General features: G+C 39.3%; 1 protein-coding gene across 1 annotated transcript in view; it reads right to left on the bottom strand.

Annotated features, from left to right (window-relative positions):
• The window catches only part of LOC131216958 (CHD3-type chromatin-remodeling factor PICKLE), a 116939-nt gene that overhangs the window by 46625 nt on the left and 48029 nt on the right, over positions 1-22285 (bottom strand). The window contains exons 19-21 of the mRNA XM_058211603.1: positions 15553-15662; positions 15373-15454; positions 14414-14599 (exon numbers count right to left, since the gene is read on the bottom strand). Of these exons, the coding sequence (XP_058067586.1) occupies positions 14414-14599; positions 15373-15454; positions 15553-15662 (378 nt within the window). The remainder of the gene's footprint in view (positions 1-14413; positions 14600-15372; positions 15455-15552; positions 15663-22285) is intronic.

The raw sequence follows: 22285 nt of genomic DNA on the forward strand, positions 1-22285 counted from the left end.
TATAAGAAAATATGGTTCTGCCTTCCATGTTCCACTCTTTGGAGGATCTGAGAACCAAGCCAATTTTGTTATTAGCCAAGGTGATATTGGCATTAAGTTCCACTATGAGGTGAGGTCTCATTTCATAGCAATCATTATCAAGGTGCAATTACAATAGCTCCAGTGTTCTCCCTCCCTCCCTCCCTCCCTCCCTCTCTGATAGGTACCAAAACTTTAATTAGAAAAGCCAACTAAGGACAAACCCAAAGTACAGAACCCAGCATCAAACAGAAACGAAGGGAAAAGATGATGGGGTATCATCTATCCATAAATAACAAGGAATCAACTCTGCTTCTGCTTGCAGAGAGATCCCTGCTACAGTCCCTACAGGGTCCTGCACCACCAGCCCACACAATAACTTTCACCTTTGCCACTTGGGACACATCTTCACCTTGAGTTGCTTTGTTACAGAACATCCTAGTATTCCACTCCTTCCAAATTGTCCAGACCCCAGCTAGCAAGGCCAACCCCCACAGTGATTTCCTTTCAGATCAGACATGTCAATTCCAAGCATCGAAGAAGGCACAAATCAAGCCTGGTATCACCCGGTCCACACCAAACAAATGGAAGAGACTTCTCTAGAAATAGAAGGTTGTAAATTTGCAGTGCATATCACAATTTCTTCATCCTGCAAACGGGGGAAGATAGGACCACCACATCAATGATGTCAGCGCCATCTCTCCCCTGCCTCCTAATACCAAAGGGTAGATCAATTTAACTGAAAACCTACCGAGCAATTGTTCTGTAACAATTGCTTTGTTACAGAACATCCTAGTATTCCACTCCTTCAAAATTGTCCAGACCCCAGCTAGCAAGGCCAACCCCCACAGTGCTTTCCTTTCAGATCAGACATGTCATTTCCAAGCATCGAAGAAGGCACAAATCAAGCCTGGTATCACCCGGTCCACACCAAACAAATGGAAGAGACATCTCTAGAAAATAAAAGGTTGTAAGTTTGCAGTGCATATCACAATTTCTTCATCCTGCAACGGGGGAAGATAGGACCACCACATCAATGATGTCAGGGCCATCTCTCCCCTGCCTCCTAATACCAAAGGGTAGATCAATTTAACTGAAAACCTACATAGGTTCTCCACAATCCACTTCCAAGTATCACCATCCTATAGAAGGATGATATCTATTAAAATGATCCATGGAGATAAAGAATTCCTCAAATTCATCTTTTCATTCAGATCTCTTCTAAAGGTCAGTCCCCACACCACTTGATCTCCTTTAACAGTATAAAGCTGAGAAACCAACCACTGCCTATTTTTCCCAAAAAAAAAATTACAGGCGAACAAAATGATGGCAAAGAATGCTTTCTATATCACTTGCCTTTTAGTTTAACAGATACATTTTATACATTGCAAAAGAGGAATAGGCACTGTTCGAAATATCAGTATTGCGTTACATATCACACCCTTGCGATACGGATACCTATCGGTTATCGCATGGGATATATCTGTTGTATCGTGTAATGTATCGTTGTTGTTGGAAACATGGGAAAACATTGGGAAATTGGTCAAATTTTTCAATGAAACTTTGATGATCGTTAAAAAAGACATCAATTCACACTTATAAATCAAAACATTACAAAAAACAAGTGCACATAATATGTTTTCTTTGTATGGGGTCCTAATCTATGCGTTGTTTAAGTGAATTGATGCAAGTATATTTATATAATTTATAAATGTAAGAAGATGTGTGGAAACACAAGCAACATATTCAAGAGCAAAAGAAGAATCACTAGATAAGTTACATACATGTTTGATTTTTATGTTTGGACACAGATTGCAACTGATTTGCGAGAAATTGGGAAATTTTGATTTTTTTCAATATTTCTGCAACTTGGCCCATCTCCTCCAAATCTCGAAATTGAAGCTCCCAATCCATGATTTTCCCGCAAAACATGAAAAATCATGGATTTGTAACAATTTGACACTGATTTAACATGATTTACAGCAAATAAAAACGATTGAAAATCGAAAATGCCCACTGGATCAGACATGTGGGATATATCCCATTACTTGTGTGTTTCATATCGCACTGGTGGGATACAAGATATATCGTGCGATATATCGGCCGATATTGTCGGTACTAAAACACTGGGAATAGGCATGTCCAACCAATACTGAACTTTCATGGCCCCTGATTTTTATTGCCCAGAAATAAATTGTCAAAATCTTATGAAAATTTCAGTCTATTTTCTACCTAACTATGAATTTATGGTTAAAATTTTCAGTCTCTTTTCTACCTAACTATAAATCTATGGTTAATTTCCTCACCAAGTAAGAATAATCCCATACTTTGCGCGCGCACACACACACACAAAAAAAACAAATATTTAATTTGTCTAGAATTAACTTTTATTCCCTTAGTTATCCATTTTTATCATTTCCCATCAGCTTGATGTCAAGCTTAACGAAATTAAAGACTTTCCGCACCTAGTTTCCGCATTAATTCAACCCAGGTACTTCCATTTATGTTCTCTTTCATAGTAGACTTATAAGCATCATGATTTCATAGTTGTAGCCCAAGTACTCCTAATTTAAGTGCATGGCCAGTTACTCTTTCTTTTTTTTTTTGTGAGGATGAAAATATTATTAAAGAGAACCAAAATAGATAGAAACAAAAGGAAAAAAAAAAAACATAGAAAGCATCTATACAACTCGAAACAAGAGACAGCAAAACGTGGCCAAACTAATTCAAGGTGGAGGTGATGATAGATCTGTCTAAGAGGTTTAGACTAATAGACCATTCCTTAATATCCCCTGAAGATTAGGAGCAAGACCGTGGAAGCAAGGGAGGTGGAGTTCTGAAAGCAGCGCTGATTTCTTTTGCGCCAAATAGCCCAGAAAGAAGCCATTCCAGCTAGACGCCACAGTCCCGAGAAGTGTCAGGCATGTAAGAAGCCACTGATTGTACTCGACATCACCCAAGATATAGAAAACCTCCTACAAATAATGGCCAAACTTCCACCGCAAAAGGACAACAGAGAAAAAGGTGAGAGATGGACTCTGCATCATGAGAGCATAGAAGGCAGATGTTTGGGAGGATGAGACCACGACGATGCAAATTGTCCACCATCAGAATTCTCTCTTTGGCCGGAATCCGAATGAACACAACAACCTTTGGTGGGGACCAGAAAAAAAAAAAAAAAAAAAGGAAGACTAGTCCCTGATTTGAGGAGGATCCTCTCATTGTGTTGTAGAAGGATTTGGATAGAGACTCAGCTTTTTTACTCTGAAAGGGCCCTCCCCGTCTCAGTGGAGGAGAAGTAATTAGAAACTGAAACAGAAAGATTAATGGAGAGTCTGGCAAGATTGGGGTAGACAGATGCGAGTGGCCTATTGGAGATCCATCTAACCAACCAGAATATGATCCTAGAGCCACCTTCGAGACTAAAAGAGATGCCTTCCGAGATGGAGTTCTTAAGACCAACAATGGCTTTCCAAATCAAGGATGCTCTGTACTGGGAGAAGGATTTAGTAAACCAACCACTCTCCTCAGTACCATATTTGGCAACAATGAATTCCCTCCACCAGCTCCCTCTCTCCGAACCGAAGTGCCAAAGCCACTTTCCCCAGGAAGGCAGAATTGACATCAATTAGAGCCCTAATACTAGGGCTCCCTTCCAAGTAAAGTTTACAGATTTCGGACCAGCTAAGCAAATGAAATGTATGATCGATGGAGCTACCCTGCCAAAGAAAATCTCTTCAGAGCTTTTTTATTTAAGAATTATGGATTTGGGGCAGTGGAACAGGGACAAGAAATAAGAGGGGAGATTTAAAAGAGCTTATTTGATTAATGTTAAACGGCACCCAAGGGAGAGGTAACAGCTTTTCCAAGGAGTGAGTTTTCTCTCCAGTCTTTCGAGAACATCATCCCAAAGGTGGTTCGCATATTTGTTGACGCAAAAGGGGAGCCCCAGGTATGTGGAAGGGAAAGAGCCTGCTTTGTATCCAAAGACTACTGCAAGAGAGGAAAGTAGGTCAGCAGAGATATTAAAACACAATAATTCAGTCTTGAACATATTAATTTTAAGACCAGAGATGGCCTTGAAGCATAGAATGACCTTCCTCAAGTTACTAACTGCAGCAGTAGTGGCCTCACAGAATAAGAGTGTATCATTTGCAAATTGGATATGGGATATGGATGGCTGGAAGGGGATATTCTGAAACCCACTGAAAAAGCCATTTGAAACCCCTTTAAACATTATTCCATTGAGGCCATCTATGGCAATGACAAACAGGAAGGGAGAGGGGGGGTTTCCTTGCCTAAGGCCCCTTGAGGAGGAGGAGAAGCCTTTGGGGGATCCATTTACCAGAATTGAAAAGAAGGAAAGAATAAACAAACTTGAATCGAGTTACGCCAATTCAACCCGAAGCCAAACCTAGCTAGACGAATGGACAATCGACTCAATCAGATTATTTCCCCAACCCCAATCGAAGAACATTCTCATAATCTTGGTGATGTGGCTACCGTTGGACTTTTCAAAAGAGAAACAAATAACATTAAAGTCACTGCCAAGGCACCAAGGGAAGCTCCGCTTCAATTTGATTGCATTAAGGTCATCCTAAAGGAGATGCCAAATGGAAGCAGAACAGGGACCATAAATGGAAGTAAATATCCATTTAAAACCCATGGGACACATTAGGACAACAGAGGGAAAGAAGGGCCCTATTAAGGATTCTTCAAGGACCCAAGAACGAGTATCCCAGGCCACCAGGATAACACCCCGACGGGCCTTCGGCGGCACGAAAAGTCCAATCTTTATGATGAATGCTCCAGATAGCATCCAGGTTAAAACGACTTAATGAAAGTAGCTTGGTTTCTCGGATGGAGATTATATTAGCTTTATACTTACAAACAGTGCTTGAAGTATCAGTATCGCTACAAGTTTCCCTGGCCAGGGATATGGAAACAATATCGATATCGCCGATAATATCGCTGATAACCGGAAATGCATGGAAACATAGGAAAATTTGTGGAATTTTCAGCAAAACTTCAAGAGATGTTAAAATGTAGATACTTGTATATTTAGAAATATAAATTTAAAAAAAAAAAAAAAAAAAAAAAAAAAAAAATCCAAAAAGAATGCATACATAACAGGTTTCCATTTAATGGGACCTTAAAAGCATGTGCTGGTGTAAGAAATCAATCCAACCATCCCCTCCGGCCAATTTAACCATCCAACCTTCCATCCAAACATACATCGATATTACAAAATATCAACTACATATGATATTTCACCAAAAAATCATCAACAATTGGAAATGAAACAAAAGATTGTGGTCTCAATATCTCGCATGTAGCGATATCAATAATATCGAGATATTATCAATATTATCAATGACAAATTAAACACTACATACAACCATGTGCCCATGAAAAAAAAATTGAAATAAAAAATTTTCCAATAAACAAATTTTTGATGATATCAATACGTTAGCAATATTATTGAAATATCATCAATACACTTATGATACAAGCATTACCTAGAATTTACATAGTTGAAAATATTGGCGATACATTGGCGATATTGAAGCATTGGCAATGCAAGACACACCTAGAATTTACATAGTTGAAAATATTGACAATTACATTAGTGATATTAATATGTTGGTGATACTTAGCGATACATTGCTAATACCTAGAATTTCTGATACTACCAGAGTTATCGGTATTGCTACTAGTGTTATCGGTATCGTTGAGCCAGAGGTAGAGATAATATCGGAGATATTTCAATAATATCGGAGATAATTCGAACACTGCTTACAAAGGACTTCTTAGACTATAGCTTTCTTCGAGTTACTGCCAAGGACCCCTCATTCCAAGAGATGATCTTTCATTGATCCACATGATAACCCCTACGACCTTTATTAGAGGAACAGGAGCTAGATCCTACCTTGTAGTTGACAAAGGATTCCAGGCTGATCGGCTCCCTCCATCCTCTGGAGGACTTCGCTAGCTTCCTAGCTTCCAGAGATGCATGGGCTCCTTACTCTTCTATGAACTGAAAAAGAGCAACAGTCTTCCTCCTTGCCCCAAATGTCATGCCTACAGACCTTCCGAAGTCCATGAGCCTTCCTTAACACATTGAGGATCCTTACATTTAGATAAGATCGAGTTTGGATCCTGAAGGTTAACAGGGCCCGAGGATGTTTGAATGGTGGTAGCTGGCAAGTTGTCTAAACAAGCTTGAATAGGAGGAATGTCCATGATGAAAGGGGTAGAAACCTTAGTAATAGAGGGTAAAGAGTGGGGTGAAGAGGTTGGTTTGCATGGACCAAGGCCCATTTAGAGGAGTCAAAGGAAAACGAAGCTAGGAGAATGCGGATAGGTTGACATTCTAAGGGATGTCCCTGAGACGAATAGGCTTCCAGGATTAAAGGGAACGGAGAGGCGTCCCAGGTGGAGGACTAGTTGGGGAAAGACACACAGGGGAAAGAATGGGGGAAGGGACGAGGCAGGAGAAGGGGCAAATCGAATGCATAGCTGGAAGCAGTGTTCGAAGTATCGGTATCGCTACAAGTTTCGCTGGCTAGGGATAGGGAAACAAAATCGATATCGCCGATAATATCGTTGATAACCGGAAATGCGAGGAAACATGGGAAAAACGGTGGAATTTTCAGCGAAACTTCAGGAGATATTAAAATGTACATATTTGCATATTTAGAAATTCAAAAAAAAAAAAAAAATGCAAAAAGAATGCATGCATAACAGGTTTCCATTTAATAGGGCCTTAAAAGCATTTGTTGTAAGAAATCAGTCCAACCATCCCATCCAGCCTATTTAACCGTCCAACCTATTTAACCAAACATCCATCGATATTGCAAAATATCAACACAAAATATTTCACCAAGAAATCATCAACAATTGGAAAGGAAACGAAAGATTGTGATCTCAATATCGCACATGTTGCGATATCGATAATATCGATATATTATCAGTATTATCAATGACAAATTGAACACTACATACAACCATGTGCCTATGAAAAAATTTTGAAATCATTTTTTTCTAATAAATAAAATTTTGATGATATCAATACGTTGGCGATATTATTGAAATATTGTCGATACACTTATGATACAAGCATTACCTAGGATTTACATAGTCAAAAATATTGGCAATACATTGGCGATATAGATGCATTGGGAATACAAGCGACACCTAGAATTTACATAGTTGAAAATATTAGCGATTACATTAGCGATATTGATACATTGGCGATACTTAGCAATACATTACTAATACCTAGAATTTCTTATACTATCAACATTATCGGTATCACTGCCATTGTTATCAGTATCACTGCTGAGCTGGAGATAAAGATAACATCAGCGATATTGTGATAATATCAAAGATAATTCGAGCATTGGCTAGAAGAGAGAAAAGGGAGAGGAAGGTGAAGGGATTGACATAGGCTTCTAAGGAGACAGGACACGCATCCGCTAAGCAGTGTGGGGCTCGATGGGGTGTGTTGGAAAAGGAAAAATCCCATCACAGATTCTCGAATGCAGGGTGGAGGAAGGAGAGGATGCAACATCATCCCTCTCATCATTTGAGTTTATGAAGTTGTTTATATCAAAGAGAGAGGTAGTAACAAAGGGCTCCGAGGACAGTAGGGGAGGGTGTGATGCAGGACATGAAATTCAAATATGATGTGCAAGATTTCAGGCTTAAGATCACGTTAGTTCAAAAACAATTACGCAAATTCTATATCCCACATGAAAGTCCAAACATTCAATTAAGGGGAATCTATGTGGGTCCAGGCCTACACATGTTAAGGCTGGATCAATAAAAATTATGAACCAAACGATACTCAAAAGGAAATAGAAATCATCCACACATGCATGACAATCAATCCCTAATCCAAGGAATTCACCAATTTCAAATCAAGGAACCCTATGGTGAGAAAAGGGGCAAATAAATTAAGGATTATGCAATCTAGGGTTAGGGTTTATGAAAAACAGGTATGAGAGGGAAAAATAAGAGAAAACCTGAACCGTAAGACAATTCCCATGTGCAGATAGCGGGCCAGGGCCTGGCGCACGTGCACACTAGCCTGGCCGCACGTGCGAACGGGTCCCACACTCGAAAACCGATTCCTTGGCCCTGGTCAGCTAGGGGTGGGCTCCAAACCCCCAAAGTTTCGGGGCGATCCAAGCTACGGGCTGTGCACGATGCTCCGGCAAAGTTTCAGCCCTCCTGCGAGGCCAGATTTTGGAAACTGGCTGTAGAGAGAAGATCCGCTGCAAAAAACTGATGGATTCGAGGCGAGGATGGTTGTAGAAGGTGAGAGATATGGATGGAAGAGGGTAGGGGCAGATGGGGATAAATGTGGCTTCGCACCACAGTAGTTAGCCCTTCGAAAAGGGAGGGCTTCGCACGCACTTGAATTTTTCCACAACTCAGAAACTCAGAGATTATAAAAAAAAAAAAAAAAACTTACAAAAATTTTTATTAAACTTAAATGAATCAAAAGAACTACAAGGGGTGCCTATTTATAAGAAAAACTTATACCCCAAAACTCGCGCTATGTGCGCAACCTAATACTTGGCAATGAAGTAAATCAAAATAGAAACTAATCAAAGAAATCTAAAGCGTTCATGATATTCTAAATAACAAAAATAATCAAAACCTAAAATATGAACTTAATCCAACTAGTGGGCCCCGATCATGAGATCCCATGATGGGTTTTACTGGATTATCGGGCTCACTCTAAGGACCAAAAACTCCGTCTTCTAGCTAGGGGGCCCTCCCTGGACGTCGTCATCGAGTCAGATGGATGGTGGGGTCCTCCCTCTCCTTGCGTACGTGCGTAGGGGCGACGTGCGTGCGCGTGATGTCCCCATCAGGGTGACACGTCTCCTCCGCTATATTTAAAAATTCATTAATATAAGCGGTAGCATGACCTCTCTCTTGCGAAAGGGGCTAGTCCTCGAGCCCATCAAAGGCCTTTGAGATCGCGTCACATGGAGATAGGTGATGGTGATTGAAGGTCAAGGCATCGTAGCAATCAGTGGGTTGCAATGAGGTGATGACACCTCCGACTCTAGGAAGTTTGAGATTGCCCAACTATGGCCACGCGAGAGACAAATGGATGATGGGTGAGACACGTGTAGACGGCTAAAGAGGTTGAGAGCCATAAACAGCCATGATTTATCCACGGACCAAAGAGGGTAACACTTTTACCACTTCGAGCACACGATCACGAGGGGGCATGTCGGGGCATGTGTTCAAGAAGATGACACGTGAGGGGGGATGGGAGCCACGTGGAGCATAGAGGCACGTGGTCGTCCAACTCTCTCTACAAACATTGTGGAGCTCCGCCAGAGCACCATGGGTCAAGTACTGCAACTGCATCGATGGTGACCGGAGAGAAGCTATCATGGAAGCCAGTCACCTTTGCACCATCTTCCTCACGATGGACAGAGTTTTTTTTTTTTATTGTTATTTCCAACAGCGACGGGAATCGAAGAGAGAGCGTAAGAGAGATTCTTCTTCCTGATGAGGATTCTAGCCGACTGCAACTCCCAGCTCGATTAGGTTGCCGAATTGAATTAGAGAACTTCTCCTAAATAAGAACCCAAAGCTAACAGAAATTCCAAGTTCCATAATTCAACAAGAACACCAGTAAAGTGGCACCTAAAGTCAAACGAACCAAAGAGGGAGCTCTCCCATTTACAGATGGAGGTCACGAGGCCATCTCGATGTTGGATTCCGGCCAAAAGGATATAGTCTAAGCTCGATCCTGGTATTAGGTTAAGGAGGAGATCAAAATCCCCCAGTGGCTTCAGGTCATAGTTCCCCTTGGTCAACAGGCATTGATGTTCCATCCATGACTTATTGTTGTCTTAGAGAGACCCCTCGTTGGCAATGAATCACCAAGTTGTAGGAACAAGCCATCGAGACTTCTGAGATGAGGGACTTGTTGACCCATATTTCGGCCCTTATGTCGCAAATGTTTTCCAAACCTGGCGCGAAGGGGTGGCAGGGAAAGGAGTGTGACTAGGGTTTAAGACAGAGGGCCTCTGCTCGGAAAGGGGAGCAGAGGGGGGCTTGCAATAGCATCCCTATAAGATTTGTCATCACCGAGTGGATTTCATGAGGGGCCAATCGAGAAGAGAGTTGTCGGGTGATTGTCGAGGGAGGGGAGTGGGCCTACTCCTGCAAGGGACCATACCAAGCCTTTTGAACTGAGATACGATGTTCGTTGTAGCCGAATTGGTGTAGCAATGAAATGGATCTAGAGGATGCTTTCGAAGAGCCCAAACGGACATAGGCGAACCTTCTGTATTGAGACGAGCCCTTCCTTCACAGGGGGACAATTTCTTTAACTTCTCCCTCCTTCCTAAAAACTCGAGACAACATTTGGTCGACCCAATCAATAGGGATGTTGGAGACGAAGAGAGTTGGGAATCCAATGAACTTAGATAAAGTGAATTGTTTGTGGGAAGCTTTGGGTCTCCTCTTTGAGACCATCGTCCAACCTTCGTCTAAGGACCTTGGATGGGCAGCATCGACCAGGGCTTTAAACAAGATTCCGTCGTGACCTCTATTGAAATGGAGGGAGCTCCGCCTTAAGGCTTAAGCGTGCTCACCTAGATGAACTTGGGAGCTCCCTTCAATGGAGTTATGGGGTCTCATGGTCATGGATGTAGCTTTCTATCTATTGGTAACTAGGAGAGGCATGTAGTCCATTATGCAAACTCCTCCATTTCCTATCCTACGTTCGGGAACTACGGTCCAGTTACTTTGACGGCCTTCGAGAAGGACTCCATCTCTAGATTGGAGATGGCCTTCGTTCTCCAACCACTTAGCTCGATCCTCACGATTCATAAATGAGGAAGTTTCCAACGGATTAAAGCTAGGTGGATGAAGTGGAGATGTACATCAAGTGTGTTGTGTTAGGATTTCAAATTTCCATTAACCCTTCAAAGATGTTTCGAGTTAGAACTTAGAACTTGCAATCAAAATGGAAGTTGCATGAAACAAGTCCACTTGACTCGTTCATATTGTAAATAATGGCTCAGGGTAGCATCTTACATAAACTGCTTATCATGCACAAGATACGTAAGAAGATTGAGCATATAGCAGGATGGTACCTACCTTCTAACCAAAACAAAAACCCTTAAATTCAGTTTACATGGATGTCACTAGAAGGCAATGTAGCCTTGGTGATTGGAAGTTGTTCTTCGTGGGACAGTAAGAGTAGGTCGGGAAGTAGCAAGTGGAAGAAGATAAGCCATAGGGAATGGAACATATTTAGACCACAAAGGTTCAAGATTAAAGTACTACCAGAGTGGAGGAGCCTTAAGGATGATCATCACAAGTTCTTATGAATGTAAAAAGTCTAAGCTACCAGTCAAGTAGAAAAGATTTCTCAGTATACAACAGTGTTTGAAGTATCGGTGTCACTACGAGTTTCGCTAGCCAGGGATATGGAAACAATATCGATATCACCGATAATTGGAAATGCGGGGAAACACTGGGGAAACATGGGGAAAAGGGTGAAATTTTTCAGTGAAACCTCGGGAGAAAATAAAATACACATTTGCATATTTGGGAACAAAAATTTTGCAAAAAGAATGAATACATAATAAGTTTCTATTTAATGGAAGCCTAAAAGCATGTGCTATCATAAGAAATCAGTCCAACCACCCCATCTATCCATCCAACCATCCCATCAATCCATCCAACCATCCACGTTCCATTCAAACATCCATCAATATTTCAAAATATTGACAACAGACGATATTTTACCGAGAAATTGTCGAAAACTAGAAAGAAAACAAAAGATTGTGGTCTCGATGTCAGTCATGTTGCGATCACAATAATATCACAATATTATCATCAAGAATTTGAACATTGCATACAACCATACGCCCATAAAAAAAAATTGAAATGGAAATGTTTTTAATAAACAATTTTTTTGCGATATCGATATATTGGCAATATTATCGACATATGGTCGATACGCTCGTGATACAAGCAACACCTGGAATTTACACTGCCAAAAATATTGGCGATACATTAGCGATATTGAAACAATGGCAATAAAAGCGACGCCTGGAATTTACGCAATAAAAAATATTGATGATTAGCGATACATTGGTAATACTTAGCGATACCTAGAATTTCTAATACTACCAGTGTTGTCGGTATCACCAAGCTAGAGATACGGATAATATTTCGATAATATCGGGGAAACTTCGAACATTGGTTTAAATTGCTTACACTGCATCGTGTAGCTTAGCTTCCATGCCATGTAGCTCATGTAAATGGTTTAAGTCACGTGTGGCCCATGCTACATGCTAATTAGCATATGCTCCATACTAATATGTAGCCTACATTACATGCGAATTAGAATAAGTTGCATGCTACCATGTAGCCTACATTACAAGCTATGTAGCTTACACTACAAGTTAATTTTCACTAAACATTAAAATTGATTAACATTTTCAATGATTTGTTACATTTCTCTATTTTCAATAAAAATTAGTTAATGTTTTCAATGATTTTAGTTGATGAAATTTCATGATATTTGGAGAGCCCATAATTAAAAGTCTATAAGTAGCATGTAGCTTACACTACACACTATATAGCTTACGCCCCACGATTCAAAGGGGTGAACATGACCCTACATGCTATTCACTATTTACAGTATATCAGTAACGAGCTCTTTTTCATATTCTTCATCTTTTGTATCAAATTCAATTTGGACCACGACAAAGTACTCACAAGGTCTACCATTTGGCATTTCAAGTTTAATACTCTACATTTCACGTGTTAAAAGCAAAACCAAATGAGAATGACATGCATAAGAAAAATAAAAGAAATTGAAAAAGAAACCCTAGCAAGGACATATATCACAAATAAGGAAAAAAAAAAGTATTGTGAGCATAGCACTGAGGCATGTATGCTTGTCCTCACAACTAAACTCATAGAAATGGCATCATGATATGGAAGGATGGACCTATTAAGCTACCGCAATCATAAATTCAATTAATAAAATGTTACCAAAAACAAAAACACAGAATCACCTTATTGAAAATGACCAGTTCCCCAAACAAGAGAATTTTATCACGAACACTTGAGTTATTGTGATATAGATATCTCCTAGTTCCCAAGTAAACTTCAAGCCCAAAGTTTATTTTCATGGCTTTTTCATGGCCTATGCATCATAATATGACAGTTAAATGAGTTAGACTTTAAGGAGCTCTTAGACGTCACCCTCATACATTGGATTCATTAAGCAGATGCGAGCAAGCCTGGAAACAGGAGATTTGAGATAAAATGTTTTATGTAGCCTCAATCCTTCTCATCATCCTCTAAGCCTTATCCCAACTAATTGGGGTCAGCTAGCCTTAATCCTTCTCATCCAGGTTAATAAAGCTTCCAAAAAAAATTTGAAACTCAATGCCACCTTAACGAAACTCTTCCAAAAGTTGAAACCTAAACCTACAGCATGTAGATGGGAATTCTCTGGTTTATTTGGAAAGTACGGAACAGTCGTTTTCAAAACAAGGAAGCTTCAGTCAAAGAGGTTATTTGCTTAGTGAAAATTGTTGTTTCGGAATGGGCCACATATGTAAGAACAACGAAGTCTGCTAATCTTTCTTCTTGGTTTTTGTCCTAGTTTTGGGCTGTATTCTTTCCCTATCTTTTGGTGGGCTTTTCTGATAAATATTCAGCTCTCTCCCAAAAAAAAAAAAAATTCAGCATGTAATCATAGCAGTTTTGACGCTGTCAGTCTTGGCATAAGGAAAATTACCAATTTTTTACAGGAGGTAAATAAAGGAAATCAAACATATTATGGAAGCTACCAGAATTTACTACAGCAAACAAGTAATCAACTCTGCACTTGCAAACGCAAACACAAAAAGCCTAAACCAAGGTTGCACAATATGACCCCTCCAAACGAGACTAGCTACAAGCCTACGGCCACTATAAACACCAAATAACTGAATTGATAAAGCAAACGTTAACACGATGTGTAAGAAATGAGCTTTACAAGAACTTTTAATGGAGCATTGTAACTGAAGAACCATCCTTGCATGACATATGACAGACATGAACAATGCTATGGGTTCCAAGGAAAAGATGAAAAAATAAATCGTAGAAAGATACAACCATGAGATAACCTTAAATTCCACTTAAGGCAACAGGAATAATGCAGTACTAACAAAGAATAGAGCAGTTAGATTAATTGTCTCAAGAACAAGAAGTTGCATCATCAAGGGCTAGGTAAATTTTTCCAAAATAAGAAAGTGCACTATAAAGCAAAAAAGGATGCAATTAGGCAGCTCATTCAACTTATGACCAGAGAATCTCTTAGAAAGTGATGTGGAACACATGGCATTACGTGTTTTTGACTTCTCTTTCGCTTGCCCAAGGAAGATAATTCTTCAACTTGATTCACTTCATATCTGTCCTTCAGCAAATCATCCCAGTAATTTGCTCTGTCTGAATTAGCAGCATTAGGTTTATTTTCTTTGGATTTCCTTGCTTCCTCTGCTGTGACTTCATCTATATATTCAAAATTTGCTACCTACAGGATGTTTCACAAACTTCTAGTTCAGTAAAGTCAAGAAACAACAAAAAGAAAATACAAAATACAAGATGCAAGTGATCATCGGAATAACACAGCAATGAAGGTACAGCAGTTATGAAGATAATCTACAACGGCCACTTGACTTATGGCCACAGATAACTCCCCAACTTATAATACTGAGAAGCAGTTGTCACACCAATGCCAGCTAGTGTCAAGCTTGATGGCATTTGGCTTACGGCCTTTGAATTAGCCACAAGGCATAGATATATTTTGAAAGTCAGTGGATCAATCAGTCTCAACAGATTTCAAAACTTCAAAGTGAAGGACATAGAGAATTTGTCATCGAGTTCCTCCTCTTTGCTCCATTTATAACATATTTGAATTTTTCCTATGTTCTAAATTTTTTCACAACTTTTAAGCTATACAGTCATAAAACAATCTGAGACATACATCTAAATATATGTCGCATGACTATGGAATACACGAGTACCGTCTTGCTTTTCCCCATTAATAAAGTTGGTCAAGTATTAGAAAATAGAGTACTTAATTGGTGTATTCTACTTGCTTGTTAGGAATAATTAATCATTTTGTACAAGTTTCTGCAATTTCTAACCATACCTACCAATCATGATTCATAAACCATTTGCAGTTATTAGCACACTAGTTTAAAATTATAAATATGGTTACCATAGTTGAACGTAGAATGAGCCACTTCAAACCGTAACATGTATAAAAATAGAAGGAAGAATGACCAAAACATCGGACAGAACCTTAAAAGCCTTTAAGAAACTATCGTCCTCCTCCTCGTCTACGGAAGCTTCTTCATTTTCGATCTGATCGCGATCAAGTAATCTATCCAAGATAAACCACATCAGGATGAAATATCAGTGTGTCAACAAAATTCAAACTTTTGAAAACCATACACGTTGGCAGAAGTGCAAAGTTTATACCTATCAATTGCAGCATCATCATAGTGAATTTGGCGGGCCTTTCCAGCTTCATCACCCTCATCGGCAAAGAGCTCCTTGGATCCGTATCTTATGATGTCATCCAACTCTTCCTAGAGATCAGATTCAAATTGTGTTGTTATTGGCCTCATATTGACAAAAAGAATGAGCCACTGAAATAGAGAGTATAGAGAAACAAGTAATGAATCTAAAACAATCATTTCATATTTTTTCTCCTTTTTCCTTTTTTTTTTTTTTTTTGTGAGTTACACATTTCTACAACTCTAAACAACCTAAATTTGATACAATCTGCTACAAGAAAGAAAAATGAGGTGCTTGCATACCAAGGTATCCCAAAATGGTTACGTAACAGTAACGGTGGTTACTGTTACACGTTACAGGGTTGTAACGGCCATAATGGAAAAATTGACCCGTAGCAGCCTGTAAAAGCCCGTAATGGTCTAGTAACAGCCGTAACAGTCCGTTACAGGGCCGAAATAGGTTTAAACAAAAATTAAAAAGCTGCAACGGCTGCCTGTATCGTAACAGTCACAGCAGTGGCCATTGTGGCCACCATCACTGTCATGGAATACCTTGTTCCGAGACAACACCAAAAATAAAAGTGCAACCCAGAAGATCAGCAATTGCCTAAGAATCTATTGAATAGAAACACTAACATCTAAAGAAAATGCATAAAGTATTTCAAAATTAATCATGCACTCTACACATTGTTGAAAATTAAATCCCAAGAAAGGGAATACTCTAGAACTTATCAACTTTTAACAAATCCAAGAAATTTACATGAAACCTTTTTTTTTTCCTGGCAGGTCATAATGGTAACCCAAAACAAACAAAAAAAAAAAAAACAAAACAAAACAAAATCTTTAATAAAATTTCACCAGGCATATCGCATCCCCAATTAGTTGGGAATCGAAGGCTTAACATGATTCATGTAGCCGACCACAATTAGTTGCAATAATGCTTTGGTGAAGATGATAATTATATTGCATCCCCAGCAAATGAAGAGGATTGGCTACTGTAGATATCAAAATTACTATTGAGAAGAAAGATATATACGATTCCAATTTAATCTTTATTAAATACCATGATTCTCATCTTTTCTTTTATTATCAAACCTGCATGAACCTTTTCCAATGGGACATAATAGCAACAAGAATGACCAAAGAGGTTTTAAAAAAAAAAAAAAAAAATCACTGCCCATATTGTTTTTGGTTCTCAAAAGCTTTCTTTTGGTTTTAAGTGGGTTTTTTCGGCTATCTACGGCTCTTATAAAGCCTCCTCAAGGTGCCTCCTCTGGGATGACCTAAATGCAATTAGAAGTAGATGGCCCTTGCCTTGGTGCCTCAAAGGGTACTTTCATGTCATCCGCTTCTCCTTTGAGAAGCCGAACGGCAACTGTCTCACCAAAAGTATGAAGTTATTCTTTGACTGGGTCGGCAACAATGATCTAGTGGATCTCCCCCATTTGGATGTTAAACACATCTGGATCTGGTCAAATGGTCAAAATACCCCTATTCTCTCCCGCCTCAACGGATTTCTCTCGCCACGAGTAGTTGGAAGCCTTTCCTAGGTTTCCCTCAGCGCGGTTTTCCCCACCCTATCTCCGATCATTGCCCGATCATTGTAGACTCCCTAGCAGAGAGTCGAGACCCTTAAGCCCTTCAAATTTGAGATCTCATGGCTGTTACAAGAGGCATCATATTCCATCACAATAACGATTGCCATATCTACCACCACTGTTAACATTATGATACAGGCCGTAACGGCTGTTACAATCTTCTTCTTCTTCTCCTTCTTCAAAAAAAAAAAAAAAAACTGTATCGCTGATGTAATGAGCCATTATAGGGTCGTTATATGGTCATTTTTTCTATAACGGTCGTTACGGCCGTTACGACCCTGTAATGCATAACGATGGACACCGTTACCATTACTTAACCATTTTTCCATACCATGCTAGAGAGCTTTCCTTCCTTGATCAATATTTGGTGGTTCGCCTTCTCCATTTCAAGTGAACCAGGGTTCATCCTTAGGGAAAAGCTTAAGCTCTTAAAAAATAAGTTGGTTAGCCGGAGGAAGAAAACCTTTCACAACCTCAAGGTCGAAGCAAATAAATTCCTATCGGCCGTTCAGCTTTTAGACGCTGAGAAGAATCTGATTTGCCCTCTGACGAGAATAGATCTTCGAAAGCAGCTCTCCTGACCTTACTCGAGCAAAGTCAAGCAAGAAGATATCAAGTGAAGACAGAGATCGTGTGTTGTGGCTCAAAGAGGACAAAGACACTCATTTCTTTCACTACATAGCGACCGCAAGGCCTGCAGCAACTATAGGAAAAGTGAACAGTGGTGTTTTATGTATGTTGGGTCTGTGTGTGTGTGTGCATAGTTTTGTGTACTCATGAGGATTATGCATCTTTTTTCCATTAATAATATAATATAAGGTGTGTTAGGTCTTGTGTGCCCGAACATAACAAGACCATTCTCTTCCAAACTCCTTTCTCTCTCATTTTTCTCTTCTTTCTCCAATCTCCTCTCTTTTCTTTTATTTTCTTCTCCAAATCTACTCAAATCAACTTGGTATTAAAACAAAACAATACACGTTGATCGTTGATACAAGAACTTGTTGACATCAGCAACCTTACGGCGGACGTCAGGAACTATACACTCTGTACAGACTGTTTTCTATCCATAAAAGTATGGTTTGATGAAGCTCAATTTTAAAAGATTTATGACAATTGTTGTGGAATGTTTTGGGCTAATTCGAGTGATGGTTGGACCATTTTTCACATCCATTGGAAAATACCCAAATGGGTGCTTTTCTTAGAATTCTCTCAAATCGGTAACATGTTTCTCAGGGATTTCTTCATAGGTTGGATCGGATTAACCATAGTTGACTATCCATACAATTGTTTCTTATCAGGGGATGTGTTTGATGTGTATTTTGCCCATACAGTGGACTCGCTTCACTGTTTTTGGGTCCTAGGGACCCTGGCCATACACCAAAAGTCTTGGTGTATACATAGCCATACTCCAACCCTCTGTGGAAGTGTTTTTTTGCGTCATTTAGGTCAATTAGTGATGATTATTGATGGATTTGGTCTCTAATGTTGTTTCTAGACCTTGGTGTTGTCGAGGACACACTATATATGTAGTAGTTGATCTAAAACTTGAGTCACAAGTAGTGTCGATAATCCCACATGTTCGATCTGGTGAGCATTTTCAATTTCCGATCCAATTTTTTTTGTTGAAATTATGTTAAATCAGTATCAAATGGTTATAAATCCATTGGTTCATGTTTTGCATGAAAAATCATGGAGTTGGAGCTTTGATTTCGATATCCATTCTCCATTTTATTTTTTTGAAAATTCCCTTCAACCAGTTGTCAATTGAGACTAATTTCGAAGTATTTAAGAGTATTTGATGAAATGATCATCACATACACTCTAATTTCGAAATTGGAGTGTAGGTGGTCCTTATTTGGGGAAAATTGGAGAAATTTAGAAATTTCCCCAATTTTCCCAAATTGCTTGCATAAGGGCTGATCTACTGATTTATTAAGTCCTTGTCAATTTTCAGAAAATAAAAATCATTTTAATAAAAATTTGTTAAAATATTTTTTAAAATTTTGAAATTTCCCTTCAACCAACTATCAATTTGAGACTAATTTCGAAGCATTTAGGAGCGTTTGATGAAATGATCATCACATACACTCTAGATGTTATGCATTCAATTTGAATATAGTTGCATTAGTTCAGTCAGACAACGCATAGCTTGGGACCCTATACAAAGGAGACCTATTATATGCACTTCTTTTTTGAGATGTTATAATTTAAAAGTGTGTATTAAGGTCTTTTTTAACAATCCCTAAAGTTTCATCAAAAAATTCAACCATTTTCCCTATGTTTTTCCCATGTTTCCCAAAAAGTGCGATAAAGTACCCGATACATACGATATATCTCGTGCGATAACCGATACATATCTATGTCGCAAGGATGCGATACGTAACACAATACCGATATTTCGAACATTGCTTGTGTGTAGTATTTTGAGTGTTTTATTTGCTTGGGTTTCATGTTTATGGACCCTTATGGAGGACAAACTTTCTTCCAAATCCGTTGTGGGCCCTTTAAAATCACATCCTTTGTTAATTACAACAGTAAAGTTAAATGGTAACAATAATCTGCAATGGGCTCAATTAGTGAAATTGATGCAAAACAAATGGCCTAGCCTAGAATGACGCAATGAGGTCACCAACGGATTAACTAGAACAATTTAAAGCACAAAATAATGCTAATCAATCACAAGCTTAATGAATTCAAGTATGTAACTATGCTCAGATTCAAGACTAAATCACAACCCATCAGTTAGATCTTATAAAAAACAAATAGATAGAACCTATGGAAGGTAAGACTTCCATCTAGGATAGGAATTGATCTAATTCTAAAGGGAATTTCTTGGTTTGTTAAAGGGTTTAAGAACTAGGATTTTGGGATTTTGAAAAAATTGGGGTTTTTGCGAAATATGGGATTTTGGGGAAATTAGGATTAGGGTTTAGAGGATTTAGATGTGGGGTTTTTAGGGTGAGGGTTGGAAGAAACGGAATTGAGTGAGGGGGAATAAAAGGAAGAAACAAAGAGGGAGGGGTGTCCATACAGACAACCGTACAGCTTTGTCCATACACTCGTACAGACAAACAGGTGCGTCCGTACAAGGATGTGGTCAAGGCTGGGTTGGGTTAAGGCTTGATGATGATGGTTATGATGGATGAAGGGGCGATAGAAAGAAGAATGAAAGTTTAAAAGAAGAAGAATGAACTAGAAAGAAACAGAAAGAGAGAAGATAAGAAATACCTATTGATTGAAGAGAATTGGAGTGAATGATAACTTGGATTCACTCAATGGCATCACACCAAATCGCTCCAAGCAGGAGATTTTTACTTCATCGCAAAGTTAGAGAAAGAGGTACTTTATTTCAAATGCTCAATAATGGGCTAGGGTGTGGATGTCCAAGCCTTATATAGTGTCAAAAAATATTTTTTTTAATAAAAAGAAGCTCTCAAATAAAAAGTTTCACATAAAGATGCTCAATAAAATAAAATACGTTCCTTACTCCCTAATCTCAACAAAAATATGAGCTAAACCCAATAATAATAATAATAATAATAATAATAATAATAATAATAATAATAATAAACAACTAAATAAACTAAACTATTTTGTGGCCCATGATCAAGATATCCAATGACGATGATCCAACGGTCGAAATGGTCCAACTAAATAGCCCACATGCATCTTCCCAGTTAGGGCCTTCAAAGATGCATAACCATGCATGTGGGGTCTTCAACGAGCTAGGCACTCAAATTGGGCCCATGTATGCATCACCTAGCCATAAAGAAATTGGAGCTCTCCTGCTTTGGTATACTCTGACTGCTGCTCGGATGTCCTCCTTAGAAACTGTTTTTAGGAGGTAGAGACGGGCTTACACATATATTAGATATAGCTCTAGACTCTTCATATGGGAATTTCAAAACTTGGACCTAGGAGAACAATATGGATCAACAATAAGGAATTTCAAAACTTGGCCTAGTCACTCAACAATATGGAATGTTCTGTAACAGTAACGGTGGCCATAACGACCACCACCGTTACCTTTACCATACCAGTGTTCGAAATATCGATACTATCGGCCGATATTATCGGTATCGGGCCCTAGTGAGACGAAACTCCTCCGATAACACCCGGAAGATACCGAAAATCCAAAACTTCAGACATCGGCCGATATTATCGTCGATATCGTACCTGGGAGAGCATCATTATTCGAAAAAAATGAAAAAAAAAAAACTTTCAACGGTAGATTTCGGTACCTGTAAAGAAGATCGTCCTGATCGGAAGCTGCATGTGATGGGCCATTCGAATCCAACTCTCTGATTTGGAGAGATTTGGGGGCGAAATCGAGAGAAATCCTCCAAATCCCGACATTTGGGAGAGATTTTAGGGTTCCGACATTCCGGAACCCTCTCTGCTTCGAAAAAAAGGGCCTCAAGCCCTTATTTACAGGAAGCGGATGGGCTGGTGTACTGCACACCACCTACCTGAATGGTGTGTTGACGTCACCAAGTTCTGTGGGTCCCATTGTAAGTTATATGTTATATCCAAACCGTTCGTCCATTTTACGAGCTCGTAACCCAAAAAATAAGACAGATCCAAAGATCATGTGGACCACACTGAAAATAGTTGTGAGACATTAAACGTTTACCATTGAAACCCTTCTAGGGTCACAGAAGTTTTAGATCGATATGGATTTTTTTTACCTCTTCATCAAGGTCTTTATGACCTCGTGAAAAGATTGGATGGAAAATAAACGTTATGGTGGGCCCTACGAATGTTATAACGGTGAGAATCATTGCCGTCACTGCTATTTGTGGTGTGGTCCACCTAAGATTTGGATATGACTCATTTTCGCGCTCATGATCTAAAATGATATCTCCAAATGGATGAACGGTGTGGATATAATAAATACATTATTTTCGAGCCAATGTAACTTTGATCTCCTTTGAACTGTTTGTACAACTCAGCTCGAGGATCCTCAGCGCCATCTTTACAGACGGAAACGGATTGGCTACTACCCTTGCCACCAGTGGCAGGGGCTCTGTGGGCCCCATCTTGATGTATGTGTTTCATCCATTCCGTCCATCTATTTTTCTAGATCAATTTATGTTG

The sequence above is a fragment of the Magnolia sinica genome, chromosome 10, assembly GCF_029962835.1.
Source record: "Magnolia sinica isolate HGM2019 chromosome 10, MsV1, whole genome shotgun sequence".
NCBI classification, from domain to species: Eukaryota; Viridiplantae; Streptophyta; class Magnoliopsida; order Magnoliales; family Magnoliaceae; genus Magnolia; species Magnolia sinica.